This window comes from Arvicola amphibius, chromosome 13, assembly GCF_903992535.2.
Source record: "Arvicola amphibius chromosome 13, mArvAmp1.2, whole genome shotgun sequence".
Classification (NCBI taxonomy): Eukaryota; Metazoa; Chordata; class Mammalia; order Rodentia; family Cricetidae; genus Arvicola; species Arvicola amphibius.
Genome location: NC_052059.1, coordinates 61,608,656 through 61,628,019, shown reverse-complemented (window position 1 = coordinate 61,628,019; position 19,364 = coordinate 61,608,656). Strand labels below are relative to the sequence as shown.

General features: G+C 40.8%; 1 gene segment (V, D, J or C); it reads left to right on the top strand.

Moving 5' to 3' along the window:
• Positions 1 to 416: 416 nt before the first annotated feature.
• LOC119800474 overlaps positions 417 to 19,364 on the top strand; it is a 600,210-nt gene continuing 581,262 nt past the window's right edge. Inside the window, 1 exon segment of the C gene segment in view lies at positions 417 to 468. Within this exon segment, the coding sequence occupies positions 417 to 468 (52 nt within the window).

Below are 19,364 nucleotides of genomic sequence, written 5' to 3'. Positions count from 1 at the left end.
GTTGGCAGATGGGAGATAAGATAAGAATACAATGTAAAATTCTTTTACAAAAAAATCAAAGAATGTTGCCAGTATTCTTCAAGATTCTGCTTAACCCACTGAAGCCATTAATTTTCACACCAGAATTCAGCATTTATGAATTCCCCTCCCCACACATTTTCCCCTAAATTCACCTTATAAGAAGTATTACATTAGAAATCCAGTGTCCTGGGCTCTATATCATTGTCCTCCACAGTTGTGGAGCAATTGCCATGCAGACTCTTGAGATGGAGGTGGGTGGGGTTTCTTGTTCAGATGAATGAGGAAGCTCAGCGTTTCAGAGAGAATCTGTTGTGTGTAAGCACAAGTGTATTTAGGCACAAGACTTGACACCCTCACAGCTTGAGAGAAGACACCCCAGAAACTGGACAGGGACCATGGAGAGGAAACTGAGAGCTGTGCTGGGGATTCTGTGGGTGCAGATTTGCTGTGAGTTGTGCTCACCTAAGTTGCTTTAGGGATTCTTTAGAGATGGCGGAGGAGGAGGGGGAATGAGCTGACCCAAAGCCCCTGTACGGTCATCCTCGTGGTGTCTCTTGGGGTATTTGACAGGTGTGGGTGAAAGCCCTTCAGTGATTCAGGTTTGTTTTTCTGTTTCCACACAGGGGTGAGAGGAATTGAGGTGGAGCAGAGTCCTTCAGCCCTGAGTCTCCATGAGGGAAAGAGTTCTACTCTGTCATGCAAGTTTTCTAAAGCCATGACAACGGTGCAGTGGTTCCGGCAGAACTCCAGGGGCAGCATCATCAATCTTTTCTACCTGGCTCCGGGAACAAAGGAGAATGGGAGATTAAATTCAACATTTGACTCCATGGAGCGCTACAGCACCCTGCACATCAGGGACGCGCAGCTGGAGGACTCAGGCACCTACCTCTGTGCTGCTTATGCACAGTGCTCCCCGCTGGCCTGCAGCCTGTCCGCAAACTGCAGCTGGGTGTGCAGCTACAACTCTAACATGATGAGACTCTACAGGAGGCTTTTCACAGCTGAGGTTTTATCAGATCTCCACCAATACGAAGAAGGTGTGAGGAAATACAAAAATACCACAACTTAAACTCAAATTGACATGATACAGACTTGAGGAAGCTTAAATGTTCAGACATCCCCTACATGACTAAGATGTACACTTTTATTTTATCAAATGTTTGTGATAATGTCATGAAATAGAATCCTCTCTTGCACATTCTAGAATCATTTGGATCATTTCTCAAAATTGGAAACTCAAAGTAACTGTTTCCATCCTGTGTTTAGAGATCATAAGACAATACTTCCAGCTAATCTGCTCAATATGAAGTTGATAAAAGAATTAAATTTAAAGATCTAATAAATTAATTTTTAGAAATGCAGATAAACCAATCTTATTAGTAAATCAAGACATCATTTCTACAATGTCTTCATATTTTTCAAAATACAATGCATTTAATTATGCAATATAAACAAACATTTCACATAAAATGATCAGAGCCAAATTATAAATATATATATACAATTTATATCACAATGATATTTGCAAAAATTAATTCTGTAAAAATATTTATGCTTATGTAATGTAATATATATACAAATCTCATTGAAACATTGCTTTCAAAAGAAAAAAATGGAAACCTCTTAATGATTACACAATGGGGAACTAATTCATTATGCAATAATTAAATATGATCCAAACAACTCCTGTTTCCAAAGGCTTGGCAGATGACAATCTACAGTTAAAAATTTAGGACTGCCAGTAGACTCAATAAGGAACCAGAAAACAGTCATGGTCATTCATTCATTAATTATCTATTGTTGTTTTCACATGGAAACAGCAGCTGAGTGCTTACAAAAATGAGTGGATTATTTAAAACGTTTACTTTCTAGAGCTTCACAAATTAACTGACCTCCTTGTAATTCAGTCAGCTTTATCCCCATTGCAACCACATTTGTTAAAATGTAGATTATCTAAGCTTCCCAGATAATAAGCAAATCCTAATAAGATTTATGTCAGCATGGCTGGAAGTGGTGACACTAAAAATAACAGGTTTTTTTTTACAATAAGAACTATAGATATGGTGTAATCCTAATAGGTGTTCCTTTATATGTTACCTAGCCTTTTTCCTTTGCAGACTTTAATATTTTTTTCTTGTTCTGTTGTTTAGTGTTTTGATTATTATATGGCAAGGGAACTTTCTTTTCTGGTCTAGTTTACTTGTTATATAAGCTTCTGGTACCTTTATAGGCATGTACATATCTAACTGTATATATCTAACTCCACACATTCCTTTTTTCTTTATAGAAACACACAAGTAAAAAAACAAGCCAGAATAGAACAAACAAAAAAACAGTAAAAAATGAAAAGCATAAGAAACTCATATATATGCAAAGACATATGGACACACAAATGGTATTTAAAACCAGAAAATTGGAAGCTATTACACATAAGCAAGTGAGCAATATCTTTAATAATGATCCAGTTGAAGCATTATGAGACCAGAAGAAAAGCCCATAAAACACAATCGAGTTCACTCAAGTTGGCCATCTATTGCTAGGCATGAGGCCTGCCCTGAAATGTGGTTTGTATACGCAGTGAAATGCTCATGGAGAAAACCTATTTTTCCCTTGTAAGCAGTTTTAAATTGGAGATAGTTTCTTGGTGTGAGGAAGATGTTGTCCATCTCCATCTCTCAGCACTGAGACCCCATCATATTGGACCTGTGCAGGCCCTTTGTGTGTGACCACCTGTGGCCTGAATCAAGCATGAGCTGGAGTGGCCAAGTTTGCACCAAAAAAAAGTGAGTTAGGAAAAAGGCACAGTTGGAACAAAAAGCATTACAGCTATGCCAAAAGTGTGACAGTTAGAAAAAGGCATGAAATTCAAAAAGGTAACATTGCAAAGCCCATGGAGAATACTCCCAGCCAAGATAACGCTGAAGGGGAGCAAGAAGGGAGGAGATCTGACTTATTCACAAGAAGATGATTGGAGTTAGAGATGGGGTAAGGTGATGTAAAGTACATGATCCCCATTAGGGGCTATAGGAGCCACAGCTCCTGCAGATGTGACTGCTCACATGATTGGTTAATTTCCCTTCCATTTCTTCTGGGATTCATGGGTTTTTGCTTTATAAGTTGCATGTTGTAAGGAAATAAACGAGTTTCTGCTTGACTCAACTCCCTGCTGCATCTGATTGTCTTCGGGACCCCAGGGTCTAGGTGACAAGTGGCACACTTCTCCTCCTCAGCCAGGGTCAATGGCAGGTGGCTGGTTAAATTCTAAGGTGGGGTCTACAAAGGGATCCCACAGCTGGCTCCCAATGTGGGGCTTGAACCCATGACCCTGGGATTAAGAGTCCCATGCTCTACCAACTTATCTAGCCTGGACTTCTTTAATGACTTCCTGGAAGAGGGGTATTGGCAGACAGGGGAACATAGGAAGGGGAATGAGTCCCAGGAAATACAGGCCCATGCTAGGTCCCAGGGGGAACAACATAATCAGAGGCACCATCCCCAAAGAGGCCACTACCCACCTGGTCCCAGTAATTAGATGGAAGCCTGGAGACCTTATTTTGGTGGAGCAGTAGCCTCTTGCCCAGACTAAACTGGGGGCCCTCTGCTCTCTGGTTCAGGAGCTGCTACAGTTGGGACATATACACCCATCCTGGAATCCTTGGAATACCCCTGTCTTTGTAATTAAAAAGGCAAATGAGACTTGGTGCATGCTACAGGACCTCAGAAAGATAAATGACAGGATGGAAATAGTGGGTACCTTTTTGAGGGGCCTCCCCTGGGTCCCTGACATTCCAACTGATTTTACTCTTACTATTCTAGATATTGACGACTGTTTTTTTTACCACCCCTCTCAACCCAGACAATTGTGCCAGGTTTGCACTTTCTGTCCCTCTCTTAATTACTCTAGCCTAGATGAGAGATATGAATGGGTCATGCTCCCTCATGACATAGCTAATAGTCCTACCTTTTGTCAAAATTACCCAGCTTCTTTGCTAAAGCCTATTAGTAATAAAGAAGGGGTGATTTTATATATGTATATGGATGACCTCATTGTAGGACACTGGGACACCCTATGGCAACAAGTTCTCTTAAAGCAAGTACTTGACCTTCTACACAAAAATGGGTTTAAGGCAGCTGCAAACAAGGTCCAAGAGGTACCCCCTTTTAAAATCTTGGGGGCTGAGCTCACCTTGTCGTGGACAAGCTCCATCCAACCTAAACTGGACATCCCCACTTGTTTAACACTAACTCAGCTTCAGAGCATTCTAGGAGAGATAAATTAGATCCTACCTTGGATCCCCATCCCCAAGGATGAACTTGCTCCTCTTTTTAACCTCTTTTGGGGACCCAAAACTCATGAATGCATTATGCTGACCCCTGAGCATTAGACTCTTTTGTTTTGTTTTTTTTTTTTTAAATCCAGGACACAGTGGACACCATGTTCCTGAAACAGTATAACACTGACTTGCTTCTATCCCTTGGGATCTTTGTGGGGATCACCCTTCTCTCTGTTGTCCTAACCTATGATGGTGAGCCCATGTAATGGATCCATTTGTCCTTGGAGGAGCCCTGAGGGTATATTCCCAGGCAGACCAAACCAAAGGGAAGGACCCAGGCCCTTTGAAGCTTTGGGAAGGAGCCACAGGCTATAATATTCCCTTTTAGGTTAACATATGTAGACTGGCTCATAGACATGCATACCCACTTTGCTATAGCCCTGGAGGAATTTCAGGGAAAGCTCACCTGTCGTTATGGTCCCTCTCTCTGAGCAAGACTGCTCTAGAGACTACCCTTAAGGCTCCCTGACCTTTCTTCCCAAAAGCCTTTGTCTAATGCTATATATGTCTCTACTGATTGAGGCCATGCTGGCTCAGCCTATGGAGACTTTGAGGAGGGTTCGGATAAGCCAAAGATGCAAAGATTTTGCCCTATTGCAGGATCTGCCCACTATAAGGGAATGCTCACAGTAATTCTAGCATCTTAATTTAACCCATTTCTGTTAATCTGTGTATTGCTGCATGGCTGTGGTTTACCAGGTAAAGTTCTGGCATCTGTCTCTGGCAGGGCTACATGGCTTCTTTCCTGATTCTGCCTCTTTCCTTCCAGCATTCAGTTTAGTTTTCCTTGCCTAACTAAGTTCTACCTTGCTATAGGCCAAGCCAGTTTCTTTATTAACCAATGATATTCACAGCATGCAGAGGGGAATCCCACATCAATCTACTACAAAATTCTTTATGATGGATAAATGAAATTATGGTTTCCAATGCTTAGCAACATGTGCCAAAAAGTGTACAGAAGGGAAACTATGTGTGAGGAAATGAATACTTTGACCATTTCCACACAGTTCTGTTCACAGCATAGTTTTCCCTGAACTCCTATTTAGAGACAGTCATCAAGACTCATTGGAAACTGTGTATTGTCTTAATGTATGACACCAATGTGCTTGTCTGCATTCTTTTTAATTATCTGTTTAGTAGAACTTTCACAAGAGAAAAAAATTAGTTACTAAAAATCTAATTTTAAGTCATTCTGAACAATAATGTGTTTCTTTATGATATATTCACCCAAACACATAATTGTTTGCACATACTCATCTCACCTCCATCCTTTATTCCAATTCCACTTTTGCTAGTTTTTTCTTCCTCCAAATATTCTCAGTCTACATCTCTCTGTCTCCCTCTTTCCACCTCTTTCTCTTAGTCTTTATTTTTGTCTTTCTCATGCATATATAACCTCCTGCATACATTTATATTGTTCATTTGTACATGTGTTCAGGCATGACAAAGAAGGATTAGAAAACCTATGTGAGAGCTTATCTATGGAGGAAACTATTTGACTTCTATCAGCAGCTTTGACAACCTGTAGGTCTTCATGTAGGAGAAGAACCATGTGGACTCTGCCCTGACATGGTTGCCATGACAAGGGGTTGTTATCATGATGTTGGTTTTATTCAAGAAACCATATTTTTGAGATTCATAGGGGCATTTCCCTTGTGATGTCTATGTAGGTCCAGGCATTTTTGTTCTCTGGCTCTTACAGTCTTTCTGCCACCTCTTCTGTGATTATCTTTAGGTGTATGGGTTGCATTGTAGATGTATCAGTTGGATTTGGTACCATATCATCACTTATTCTTTGTATTGTGTCCAGTTGTGGATTTCTGACCTGTGAGGAACAGGATGTACACAGATTTGTCTTTGGGGGTTACCATGATGTTAATAAGAGTAGAGAGGTTCAGTCCACTGTGGGCCAGAACACCCTAGGTTAGTGGTCCAAAATTGTATAATAAAACTAGATGAGTATAAATTGGCCTGCAAGCCATATACTAACACATATTGTCCTTTGTCCTTGCTGTATCTTTGGTGGTAAAATGCATTCCTTTGCTGGGAGTAATGCTGTATAGAATAGAAAGCAGACCTGATATCAAGTTTATGCAATTATTCCCTTAGTAGTGGACTGTGATCTGGCACCATAAGCTAAAGTGAAGCTTTTCCTCTCCCAAATTATTTTTGTGAAAATATTAGCCATAGCAACAGAAAGAAAACTAAGATACCAAGTCATGTTGTCAATACATGTTGTCAGAATGTATATGGGTGTGTGCCATGCACTGAAGCATGGAAAAACTACAAAAGTCTACATATTCAAGAAGATTGATTTATCTTTGCCTAAGAAGGCATCAACTAACAACAGTTCTCTGTACAGGATGGGGCCTACAGAGGACATCTCCATCTATGTCAGAAACAAGGCTGGCTTTGTCTCATGTAAGTAAGTTTTATGTAAGTAACCACATATGCTATGAGTTCACAGATATGGCAGTTATTCCCATTCAGCACATAGAATTCCACAGCAGACCCTCTCATCTTATGGCTCTTATGTTCTTTCTACCTCTTCTTCTTTAATGTTTCCTGAGTCTTAACAAGGAGCAGGTGTTATTGATAAAGATGTCTCATTTAGGGTTGAGCACTCACAGTATCTTATTTTCAGTTCTTTGATCAGATAAGCATTTCTTCATTGAATACTGCCTACTACAAATAGAGGCTTCTCTCACTAAGGCTGACATCATCAAAGGTCTATGTGTATAAACAGGACCATTTTTTCCTAGCTTGTGTCCCTGCTGCTTTGATAAAATACTACATTAAAACCCGCATTAGGGATTAAAAGGATTTTTCTATCTTGCCATTTATAGTCCACCACTGAGGTAATCCAAAGTAGAAACTCATGACAGGAATTTAGAGCAGGGGTCAAAGCAGGGATCATGGAAACATTTTATCTATTGCTTTTATTCACTGGCCTCTCAGCTTGCTTTCTTATATACCACAGAACTTCACGGCCAAAGGAGCTTCTATCTACAGCAGACTGGGCCGTCTCTCATAAATTACTAATCAAGAAAATGCTCCACAGATAATCCTATATGCCAGAATGAATAAGAAGATTACTCAGTTGAGGTTTCTTCTGTCCAAGTGATTGTAGTTGTGTTACGTTGCCAAATATAAAGCTCACAGTTGAACACTTGTCAATTTGAAATATAAATATGCCATTATTAAGCCATAAGCATTCTTATCTTATTGATTTCTAGGATCTCATATTAATACCACAATACTTTAAAAATTCAATCTTTTTAAATATATTCAGAATTTAAAAGTTCAAAGACACTCAAAAATATCAAAATTCTTTTAATTATAGATTCTCACACAATTAATGCAAGTTAAAGAATTTTTTTGTTTTTGAGACAAGGTTTCTCTGTGAACATCCCTAGCTGTCCTGAAACTAGATCTTGTACACCAGGCTACCTTTAAACTCCCAGTGATCTGCCTGCTGTGCCTCTGGAATGCTGGGATTAAAGGTGTGCACCACCACCGCCCAGCAGAAAACACTTTTTTATTCCAAGAGAGAAGAATCAATTCAAAGCTAAAATTCAACCCATTAGAGAAAATAGTTCACTGTCTGATGTTTGAAACTTACATATGATTTTCTAGGCTCCAACAGGCTTGGACATTTCCACTTCTACAGGTTTTCCATCCCTAACTCTGTAGGCTTACGCTGATTCCAGTATGCTTGGTGGTGGTCCCACAGCCCTAGCATCTTCAATATGTTTCAGTCTCCACTGCTACTGAGGCTGAGCTTTCACTAATGACCTCTCCTGCTTCTCACCATGACTCCTTTAATCCTGGTATCCCCACTGAGACTACATCCACTTCTATGCCATTATCATGTTGTTTTCATTATTAAGGTTTATAGTACATATTAAAATCTGTAATGGTGATGCCTCCCTCAGTATTCTTGTTATTTAGGTATGCTTTGGCCTTCTTCGATCTTTTGTACCTCCATATATATTTTAGGTTTTCTTTTTATGTTTGTGAAAAACAGTTTTGAAATTTTATTCATGGACCACATGAATTAATCTTCTAAAAAATGGGTCTTCTACCAAAAAGAAGTATGTAGATACAATTCAATCATGATTAAAATTCCTGGTATATTCATAAAGAAGTTTCCCTTTCCTTCTCTAACGCCATTAATGTTTAAGGTCTTGTACTGAGCTACTAGATGAAATTTTTAATTAATTTTTCTCAGGGTGACAAAGGTATAGTTTTCTTCTACTGCATAGAGATATCTATTTTTCCTATCACCATTTACTGAAGAAGTCTTTTCGCCACTGCATATGCTGTAGTTATATTGCTTAATGTTTTCTCAAGTATAATTCCATTGGTCTATGTGTCTCTTTCATTAGAGTAAAAGGTTTTACTCCAATGATGCTGTCCTACACCTAGATCAGAAACTGTGATATCTCCCACATTACTATTTCCTCTTAGTATTAGCTTTGACTATTCTGGGTCCATTGTGGTTCCATGTGTTGTTAATGCTTTTATATTTCTGTGAATAATAGTATTTGGATTTTGATAGTGATATTGTTGAATCATTAGATTACTTTCAGTAGAAAACCCATTTCACAAAATTAAAAACAAACAAACAAGCATCTTGGCAAAGACCCAGTGAGTCACACAGTATACACGTGAGTCCATAAATCTTTTCAGGTAAGTCTTCTATGTCTCTGGCTTCTCTACACTATAGATAACAGACCTTCACTTATACTCTTCTTGGATATCCTATTGATATCTTGTGTCATGGAGATCCTGCAGCTTTGGATCTGCAGATCTGGGCCCTTCACATGTTCCAGCACTTCCTAGATTAAGAGGCTGTTAGGGTGGGATAACTCCTAGCCCTGGCTCTGGGCATGGGTGATAACAGTTTGCTTAGCCCACCACCTTTTCTCATCTCATCACCCAGGCCAGCTCTCCAGCACTGTCCCAGATAGTTCACCCAATGCAGCAAGCAGAATGGAGAGGGTTCAACTGTTCTCACACCCCTCCATCTGACTTACCCACACTCAGTCAAGAAGAGATAGTTAAGTTATTCTGCCCAGGTGAGGTGCAAGCCCCACAATTCCAATTGTCACAGTTGGTGAGAGGCTGTCCCAGACAGCCAGGTCTACATAGAGCTTTGGATGTGGATAGTGTTGCCAACTCCACAGATACCCACTGCATGATGGATAAAGTAACCATACTGTATCCTTGTGATCATATATTTATATATTCCTAAAGTACATAATTCTATATACATATCTTATGTAATGATCACATGTACCAAATTAATGAGAAACACAACAGTATTGCTCTAAAGGGTCTTGGGAAATGAAAACACTTATTAAGGGATTAGGAAAGAAATACAAGGTCTGCTTGCCACCTGAGGCCATGATGATGTCCCTGCCTGAGTTTCTGCCAAGGGCCATGTCCTGTCAATAACCCTGACACAGCTGTAGGAATTCTATGTTGATATCCATAACTCCTCTTGCCAGCGAGGGACTTTCAGGTACTTACAGTCTAGGCCACTACCTATAACCATGTAGGTGTCAAAGGGGTATGCCTCAACAGGAGGCGTGTGTGTCTTAAAAGCCTAGGCTGCTACCTAAAGTTATAATGAGATTTGGGAAGGGACTGATGCTTAGGGCCATGGCCTTGCTGCAGCTAGGGTTCGCATTGATGTCTCAGGTTCCTGTTGCCATCAAAGACAGTGGAGATGCCTGGAATTTAGGCCACCACCTCAGGACATTGTGCTGTTGGGTCCACACCAATGTGAGTGACCTATACTGTCAATCAGGTCCATGGTGACATCCAGGCCTGGGCTGCAGCCTTGGGCCATGTCTGTATTCGTGCTGTAAACAAAGCCAGCACCTCCCATAGAAAACAGGTTTGACAAGCCGATACTGAGGCTTCTGTCAATGTGAACCAAGAGTTGAACAAAGAAAAGAGAACTCATTGGGATACAGGAAGATTGAGAAAATCACATGCTCCCCCACATCCAAATTTGACAATGAGAACCACTCACTTGGCATTGGCACTGGGCTCTAGTCCTTGCAAGCTGCTTCCTACCTGTGATCTCATGTGACCCCAGCAAAGCAAATGAGGCACAGGCCACTGACCTGTGAAAGCTCTTTTCTATTCCCTAAGCAGCTCCTTATATAGCAGTCCTCTGACCATAATGACACGCAGGTGTGTGATATGTGACTGAGCTATCCCCCTCAATTGACTGCAGCTTCAGGCAGAGTAGGAGGACTTGCTTGTCAATCCTCCACTTTCTTGCAAAAGAATAACTCTCCAGAGAGACTTGTAAATGATCCCAGAAAAGAACAACTGGATGGAATGTAGGTGGGAGTCTGGATGGGTGGGTGGATGGTTGTTACATGGGTGTCTCTACATTTATGGTTGGAAAGGTGGGCAGCATGACCCTGCTGCCTCAGGCTATCTGATGCTGCTCAGCACAGGGACTACAGACCCTGTAACAGACATCCTTCAAGAGGTTCTTCACCTCCTTACAGGACTCTTGTACTGCAATCAGTTCCTCTAACAGTTTTCTCTTCTCAAGACTCAGCACATGTACATCATTTTTCAGTTCAGTCAATTCTCATTGGACCCTCCGCGGAGGTAACTAAACCACTGTCTAAAAACAGTGATCCTGATACTGCCACCATTTACCATCCCTACCTCCAAGTGCCACCAGCTCTGGAAAGTCCCAGGCTCCCCAACAGCTCAAGATGGGAGCTCACAATAGCCTCACAAATAGGCAGGCCAAATCTAGAGAATAACCCAATTCCAGAAAGATTCAAACTACTTCTGAAAACCCTGGCAGCAAAAGCAATACTGTGCTCCTGAAAAGAGAATGCAGTCTACACCTGTATTTAACTGTTCGTGGTACTGGGGAAAGTATCAGAAGGTAGAAGGCAAAAACTCTCTGAAATTCGGCAAACAGAGCTCCAGAGGCCTTGGACTGCATGACACACCCTTCATGGTGCAAAACATTCTTCTATCTAGTGGATCCTATCTAAGACATCACTAGGAGGGGCTCACTGTCTTGTCATACATAGCAAAACTGAGTCCAAGAGGCACAAGTCCAAGTGAGACAAGGCAAGCTTCTTGGTAAGAGGCAGACAGGCTAGAACCAGAGCCCTCGTCTTGGGTCAAAAAAAAAAAAAAAGGCAGTATCAGTCCCTCCCGAAACTAAATCAGGCACTTACCTGTAGGGTTTGTTCTCTTTTCTCAGCTGCTTGCATTTGTTCAAGGCATCACTGATCTCCTTGGGCCATTTCTGCAGGTCCAACATCACCTGCTTATGCTCCTTTTTCAGCATCTCAAGAGAATTCAGCCTGTGATACAGGTTAAGTCCTGTTGTCCTTAAAGCTTAGCAGCACCAAATTCTGATTACATGTGTCCAGGACCAAAGTATTTGAATGTCTGAGACTTTGGTACATGGTCAGGAGAGATTTTATCCCTTCTTATTAGCATCAGATTCCCATGGAAACTGAAGGAATCCCCTAGGATGAAGTCCAGCGACACCTTAACCTGGAAGAGATACCTAGTTAGTCACTCCTTTGCTCCTGCTGTCCTTCCTTCTCATTCAGAATGAGATTAAGGATCTCCCAGAAAAGCAGGTGCAGGTTTGGCAATCCATGGTTCTCCCAAGCTAACGATCAGAAACTGTTTACTCTGGGCATGCTCTTGGGACACCTAGAGAAGCAGGATAAGCCCATTGCTTCCCAGAAGCTCCCAGGTACCAAGCCCCACTATCAGAAGGCCCAGCTCAAGCTCCACCTCCTCCAGGAACCTCCCCATTCCCTGCCCTGGACTCACTGTACCTTTCCCAGAACCATTTATTTCTCCATGTTTTACACTAAGACTGAAGTCTACCCTCCGTCTACCTCTCACAGGTCTCCCCATGTTCTCCATTCTCTCTCCCAAGCAGCCTTCTCAGTTGTGCCAACATGTCTACAGGCACTGAAAGTATATCCCACTGTCACATGGTGTTCCCAGAACACTGGTGACATCACAGGGAATGACAAGGGCTGTCCAGAATACAATAGAATGTCTAGAAAAGACAATCATATTGTCACCAGCAGTAGCCCACACCTACCTACTAACTATTGCTACTATTATACTACCTACTATTGCTGTTCTGTAATTCACTGGAAGCCATGCTGCCCTTCCTAGGACCCTTCCCAGAACCACAAGGGAAAACCTTCATCTCCTCATTACAAAGTCAGAGATCTCTCTCGGCTTCATTAGAATATACTCATTAGTTCATGTATTGGAAGTAGAAGACTCACTTCCAAACACATCCCAGGAAGTGGCTCATCCCCTTCTTGAGATATCTAATCAATAACATGATTGCCTCATTGCTAATCATTTCTCCCTGAACTGACCAAAACTGGGGTTTACCTTCTAGGAGTCTCACCTGTGACACAGGGGAAGCCATTCAGCACCTCCTCTTTCCAGAGATAGAGATTTCTCTCTGCTTCATTAGAATCTCTTCACTACTTCACCAATGGGGAGTTGAAGGCTCATGTTAGAAGCACTGCCCAGGAATGGCCCTTCCCCTCCTGAACATCCATACCCAATAATATGAGAAATAAAGCATGTCAAGAAATTCATTCAGGTTGATATTGAGGAGGCTGGTGCAGAATTTTCCATAGCAGTGTCTATTGGGTCAAGCAGGAGGAGTCGGGTAGCCTACTTGCTACAAGAGGCTGTGTGGCTTGACTTTCCAGAACAAAATTCCTAGGAGTTTTAGATGGATCCAGTACACTAGGATTGGCAGCACTTGGAGAATAGTTTCTGAATTGTGTACACTGTCTTAAACAGGGGAAGACAGGTCCTTTGTTTATTGTAGGAGGCCTGTAGGTTGTGTTTCTTGTGCACTAAATCCTGGGTGCTATAGTTATGTCCCCTTACTTGTTGTAGAAGGATGTATGGGCTAGAATCCTGGAATTAAATTCCTGGAAGCTGTAGGTGGTCCTGGTTCTTGAGACCATGAATAATGCCTGAAGTCTAGTTCCCAGGTGGTAGAGGTGGGACTCAGTAGGAGTAGGGCATCCTCTCTGCTATCCTAATGGGAGTATTTATAAACCTTTATCTTAAAACTGCTTTAAACTGTTTTGCACTTAAAAATTACATTCAGCGTGTGTGTGTGTGTGTGTGTGTGTGTGTGTGTGTGTGTGTGTGTGTGTGTGTGTGTTTACATGCTAGGGGAGAGAGAATACATGTGTGAGAGGGTATACGTATCTAGGTCTAAGAAAAAAATTTAGGAGTTGGTTATTTATTTCTACCAAAAATCTTCTGGGGATTGAATTCTGCTTGTCAGTCTTAAAGACAAGTATTTTTTTTACTCATTATACAATCTTGCTGTCTAGAGAACTGCTTTTGATGCAATCAAAACATTCTTATACTTGTTGCTCTTGTTTTTCATTTGACTCTAAAAATAATTAAAGTTCTTCAATGTTTCTTTTTCAATAGGTCATGGGCCTTTTTTCTGTATATCATCATGTAGTTGTGTAGTTCCTTTTGCTATTTACTTCTAATTTTATCATAACACAATCTCCCAAAAAACAGGAAATAATTTTATTTCTTTTGTATTTGTTAAGGCTTAAATTATGATCAACAATGTAATCTATTCTAGAGAGAGTTTCCTGTGATGCTGAGAAGAATGTATACCCTGAAGCTTTGTATGGAATGTTGTGTAATGTTTGTAAAGCCATTTGATCAATGGTACCTTTTCATTCAGAAGTGTCTTTCCTGATTATTGGGTGTTGATAATGTAAAGGTGAGCGTAGCTACATTACAATGATGAGTGAGTGGCCATTGCAGTCACCAAGTCTTAAGTACCAGAGCACATCTGTGTGTGTGTATTGTGTGTGTGTGTGTGTGTGTGTGTGTGTGTGTGTGTGTGTATGCATGTGTTGGGGGGTGATTCTGTCTGTGGACATGTCAGCCAAGGATCAGTTACTCAAAAGCACTACAATCACTTAAGGTTATTTCCCTTTTTATGGTCCAACTTTATTTCCGATCCCTAGCGGTTTTCCAACCTATTCATTAGGCAGGTTTTCTCTGGCTCCAGTAGCTCCCCAATTTGTATACCTTGGGGTGTTTAATGTCCAAACCAGGCACTGTCTCCTGAGCATGTTAGGTGTTGGAGAGGTAGGAAAAGACTGTAATCTTTTACTGGAGGACCCATGTTAATGTCTTCAAATTCTACTCAGTAATAAATACCCTGTGTGATGGGTGATGCTGTCAGGAGTGTCTCGAAAAGATTTTTCTGAGATTATAGCAATATATGAAACTGTGTGCTAAGGTAAACAATATTGAATCAGTTCTCAGCTTTGCATTCTACATTCTTAAGAACAAATATTGACTAAAAGCAGAAAATAAATACATGAAAAATGTAGTAGTCCAAAACAGGATAGGAGCAGCTGGTGCAACAGGTAGGAACTGTCCACCAGGTGGCAGATCATGGCTGTTGCTGCAAACTTGAGAGTAGCTACAATCATCAGCTTTCTGTGCAGACGACTGAAGAACCTGCAGTGCTGTGGAGGACAGAGGACGGGAGCTGAACACAGAAGCATCTTGCCTGGCTGAAGGTCACAGTCCCCAACGAGAGCAATGGCAACACTAATTGGCCATCTTATCCTATTCTTGTGGCTGCAGCTGAACTGTGAGTGAGAGCTTTGGGAAAACAAGGCATTTGGCAATGTTCATTATTAGTCTGAGGAGCAGACTGGCTTCTCCAGATTGCCTGAAATCACCATGGGAAAAAAATCAAAGTCTGGGGAGCATGTCCTGATGGTCTTCCTGCTGTTTCCTTTTGCACAGGTGTGAGCAGAGCAGAGCAGCTGGAGCAGCCTTCTCTCCTGAGTGTCCAGGAGGGAGGCAGTGCCATTATCAACTGCACCTACACAGACAGTGCCAATTATTACTTCTACTGGTACAAGCAAGAGCCTGGGGCAGGTCTACAGATCCTTTTAAGTATTCTTTCAAATGTGGACAGAAAAGAAGAACAAGAATATACTGTTTTACTAAATAAGGAGGAAAAACATCTCTCCCTGAACATCACAGCTGCTCATATTAAGGACTCAGCCACATACTTCTGTGCAGCAAGTGCACAGTACTCCCCAGGCACCTGCTGCCTGCACACAAACCCGTGACCATGGCTGAAGACAAATATATTTTCCACTGTTGACACCATGAATTTCCTGTACTTTATGTTTCATAGATGAATAGTTTAAAACATTTTAAAGTTCTGTTTCTAAAACTTATAACAAATGCTAGAAAATCTTGAATGATCTCATAATTAGAATAACTAATTAGATGTCAAGACTTAGTTGACTGTCAGATTCCATTTAGATTGCCCCCACTCCAAAGATGTCTCTGTGTCACTGATAAAGAATACTCATGATGGAAAGGCTCTTACTTTTTAATAAAATACTTGATGTATTATTAGAAGACTATTATGGGATAGGACATGAAAACCTTTATAATACACAGCAAAATTTTCCCTTAATGTATTACTAATATCAAAGAGTGATGGAGTCCTGTACCCTGGCAGCTGTCTATGGAGTGTTGAGAGAAGCATGTAAGATCCATGTGTCTGTGATCTCCTGCTGTGGGCGAGGTCTGTGGGTGGTGCAGGGTCACTTGCATAGCAAAGGGAAGACAAGTCTCCTGCATCCTCTCCAGGAGGAACCTGGGTCCTCCTGCCTCTGCCTCCAAAGTGATGAAATCAAAGGCAAGTACCATCATGTTTCTTGCAAGTACCTGTTCTTGACTTCTAAACTACCTCTCCAAGCTCTGAAGGGACACTAAACCACTCAAGCATGTGGCTCTGGCAAGCCTTGTCTTTCTCCTGCACTCCCTTTGCCTTGCTAAAAGCCTTTAGATTACATTCCTAAAGCAAGCTACCAAGGTCTATCCCTTATTTGGCCACTTCCTCCTCCTGAGGTTGACTACCAAAGTCCAGCAACCAAAAACACTCTCTGTCTTACCTAATTGACATGTCGATTAAAATTAAATACCTCATCCTAGTACAAGGTTTACCCCTTTACCTTTATAAACCACCATTTGCCTATGTGCCACATCTGTCTCCTCTCTTTTCAGAGGCAGTCCATTGTCACTCTGTGACAAACACCTGTTTCCCTTCTCCCTCATCCCCTCTCTTCTTTACCACTCCTAGCCCCTTCTAACAAAGATGCCCAATCTTCCTCTTCTTAAAAATTACACCTGCATTGGCATAAAAACAGACAGGAGGACCAATGAAACCAAATCAAGGACCCGGATATTAATCCACACACCTTTGGACACTTGATTTTTGATAAAGAAACGAAAAATATCAATTGGGAAAAAAGCATATTTAACAAATTGTGCTAGCATAATTGAATACCAACATGTGGAAGAATAAAAATAGTCCCATATCTATCATCCTGCACAAAACTCAAGTCCAAATGGATCAAACACCTCAACACAAAGCCAGCCACACTGAACCTTATAGAAAAGAAAGTGGGAAGTACACTTGAACGCACTGACACAGGAGACTACTTCCTAAATATAACTCTAGCAGCACAGACACTGAGAGAAACAATTAATAAATGGGACCCCCTAAAACTGAAAAGCTTCTGTAAAGCAAAGGACATGGTCAACAAAACAAAACAACAGCCTACATAATGGGAAAAGATATTTACTAAACCCACATCAAACAGGTCTGATCTCCAAAATATACAAGAAACTCAAGAAATTGGTCATCAAAAGAACAAATGATTCAATAAAAAAAATGGAGTACAGACCTAAACAGAGAACTCGCAACAGAGGAATCTAAAATGGCTGAAAGCCACTTAAGGTAATGCTCAACATCCTTAGTCATCAGAGAAATGCAAATCAAAACAACTCTGAGATTCCATCTTACACCTGTAAGAATGGCCAAGATCAACAACACCGATGACAACTTATGCTGGAGAGGTTGTGTGGAAAAGGGAACACTTCTGCATTGCTGGTGGGAATGCAAGATGGTACAGCCTCTTTAGATGTCAGTGTGGCAATTTCTCTGAAAATTGGGAAACAACCTTCCTCAAGCCCAAGTAAAACCACTTTTGGGTATATATCCAAAGGATGCTCAATTGTGCCACAAAGACATGTGCTCAACTATGTTTATAGTAGCATTGTTTGTCATAGCCAGAAACTGGAAACAACCTAAATGCCCTTTGACCAAAAAATGGATAAGGAAAATGTGGTACATTTATACAATGGAGTACTACACAGCAGAAAAAATAACAACCTCTTGAATTTTTCAGGAAAATGAATGGAGCTAGAAAACATCATTTTGAGTGAGGTAACCCAGACACAGAAAGATAATTATCACATGTACTCACTCATAAGTGGTTTTTAAACATAAAGCAAAGAAAACCAGCCCACAAATCACAATTCCAGAAAACCTAGACAACAAAGAGGATCCTAAGAGAGACATACATAAATCTAATCTATAAGGGAAGTAGAAAAAGACAAGATCTCCTGAATAAATTGGAAGCATGAGGACCTTGGGAGAGGGTTGAAGGGGAGGAGAGAAGCAGGGAGAGGAGCAGAGAAAAATGTTGAGCTCAATAAAAATCAATTAAAAAGCATGTACTTGCATGTAGGACAACTCAGAAAAGTATAGTGAGCAAATGGAATCTATTGTATAACAAAAAATGCTACAAATATCAGTAGCTGTCATCAATAAGAAATGTACTTATTCTTTTAAATTCCAAATGCTGACAAATTTTAACAGGTTTATTGAGACTTGTTATAAAGTTAAACTGTTGAAATGTATTAATTGAAATATTTTGCCTGCATTAATGTTTTATACCTTGAATTTATGTAAAAATTCACACACAAATGAAAAAAATTACACCTGCAAGTCATTTGCTGTGTTTTCTGCCTGAGTCAGAATTTTTAAAATTTTTTAGCCATTTTAGCTTTTCTTCCCTGCTTAATAAAGGATTTCTGTGAAAACAGGTGTTTGGGTATAAATTACGCCTAATCTGGGATCTGGAAGGGAGCCCCTGCTGTGCAGGCCCCCTTTAGCTCCTAAAGTAAACTCTTTAAAAAAAAAAAAAAAAAAAAGAATTATAAATACCAGATATATCAAAGATTGTGGCAGCTTCCAGCATCTACTTCACTGCAGAAATATTCCAAGGGCTCTGAGAGACACATAGAGGTTGGGAGGGGAAGCATGTCAGAGGAGAAGTCTGCAGAGCCTTCGGCAACAATTGACAAAAAGTCAGGTCTCATGGGAAGATGGTTTTAAAAAGTGGACTCATGAATTCTGAAGGAAAGATGGCAGAGGATCACCACAAATGTGACAGAAGACGGCAAAATTAAAAATATGGTGGCAAAGGTTGTGGCAGAGTGTGATCACAGTAGATAAAGACCATGTCATTTCTGAATAAGGCCCAACCTCGGCCCACAGACCTTCCTGCAGCAGAGATTGGACCTGGAAGGTGAGTGAAATCATAAAGACCTGAGTGGGATTGTGGTGCATTATGTGAAACTGCAAAATAATCAATAGAAATATTAGGTTGGGGGAAAAGTGTTACTAAAATTAGCACTATGCAGACCAGTTTGGACTTCCCTTTCAGAACTGGCAATCAAAACAGATTTCTGTCAATTTTATGACATGTTTTACATAGCACTGTCTTATTCCTATGGTAATCTCCTTTCCTCTGAGCTGAAAGACAGCACTTGAAGTGTGATGTTACCTTGTGCGCAGATAAATTGGTTCTTGATGTTTTTAAGTTTCTCTAGAATAAAAGTCTGACTTCCTCCCCCACCCACTTTATACAGAGCTCTTTTATTCATTGGGGTGTTATAGTGTGATGTTTTGACTCTTTGGGGGGTCCTGCCACCCAGCTCCCAAATAAATCACTTGGAGGCTTATTCTTACTTGGAAATGACCTGTCTTAATTTGGCTTGTTTATCACCAGCTTTTCTTAACTTATATTA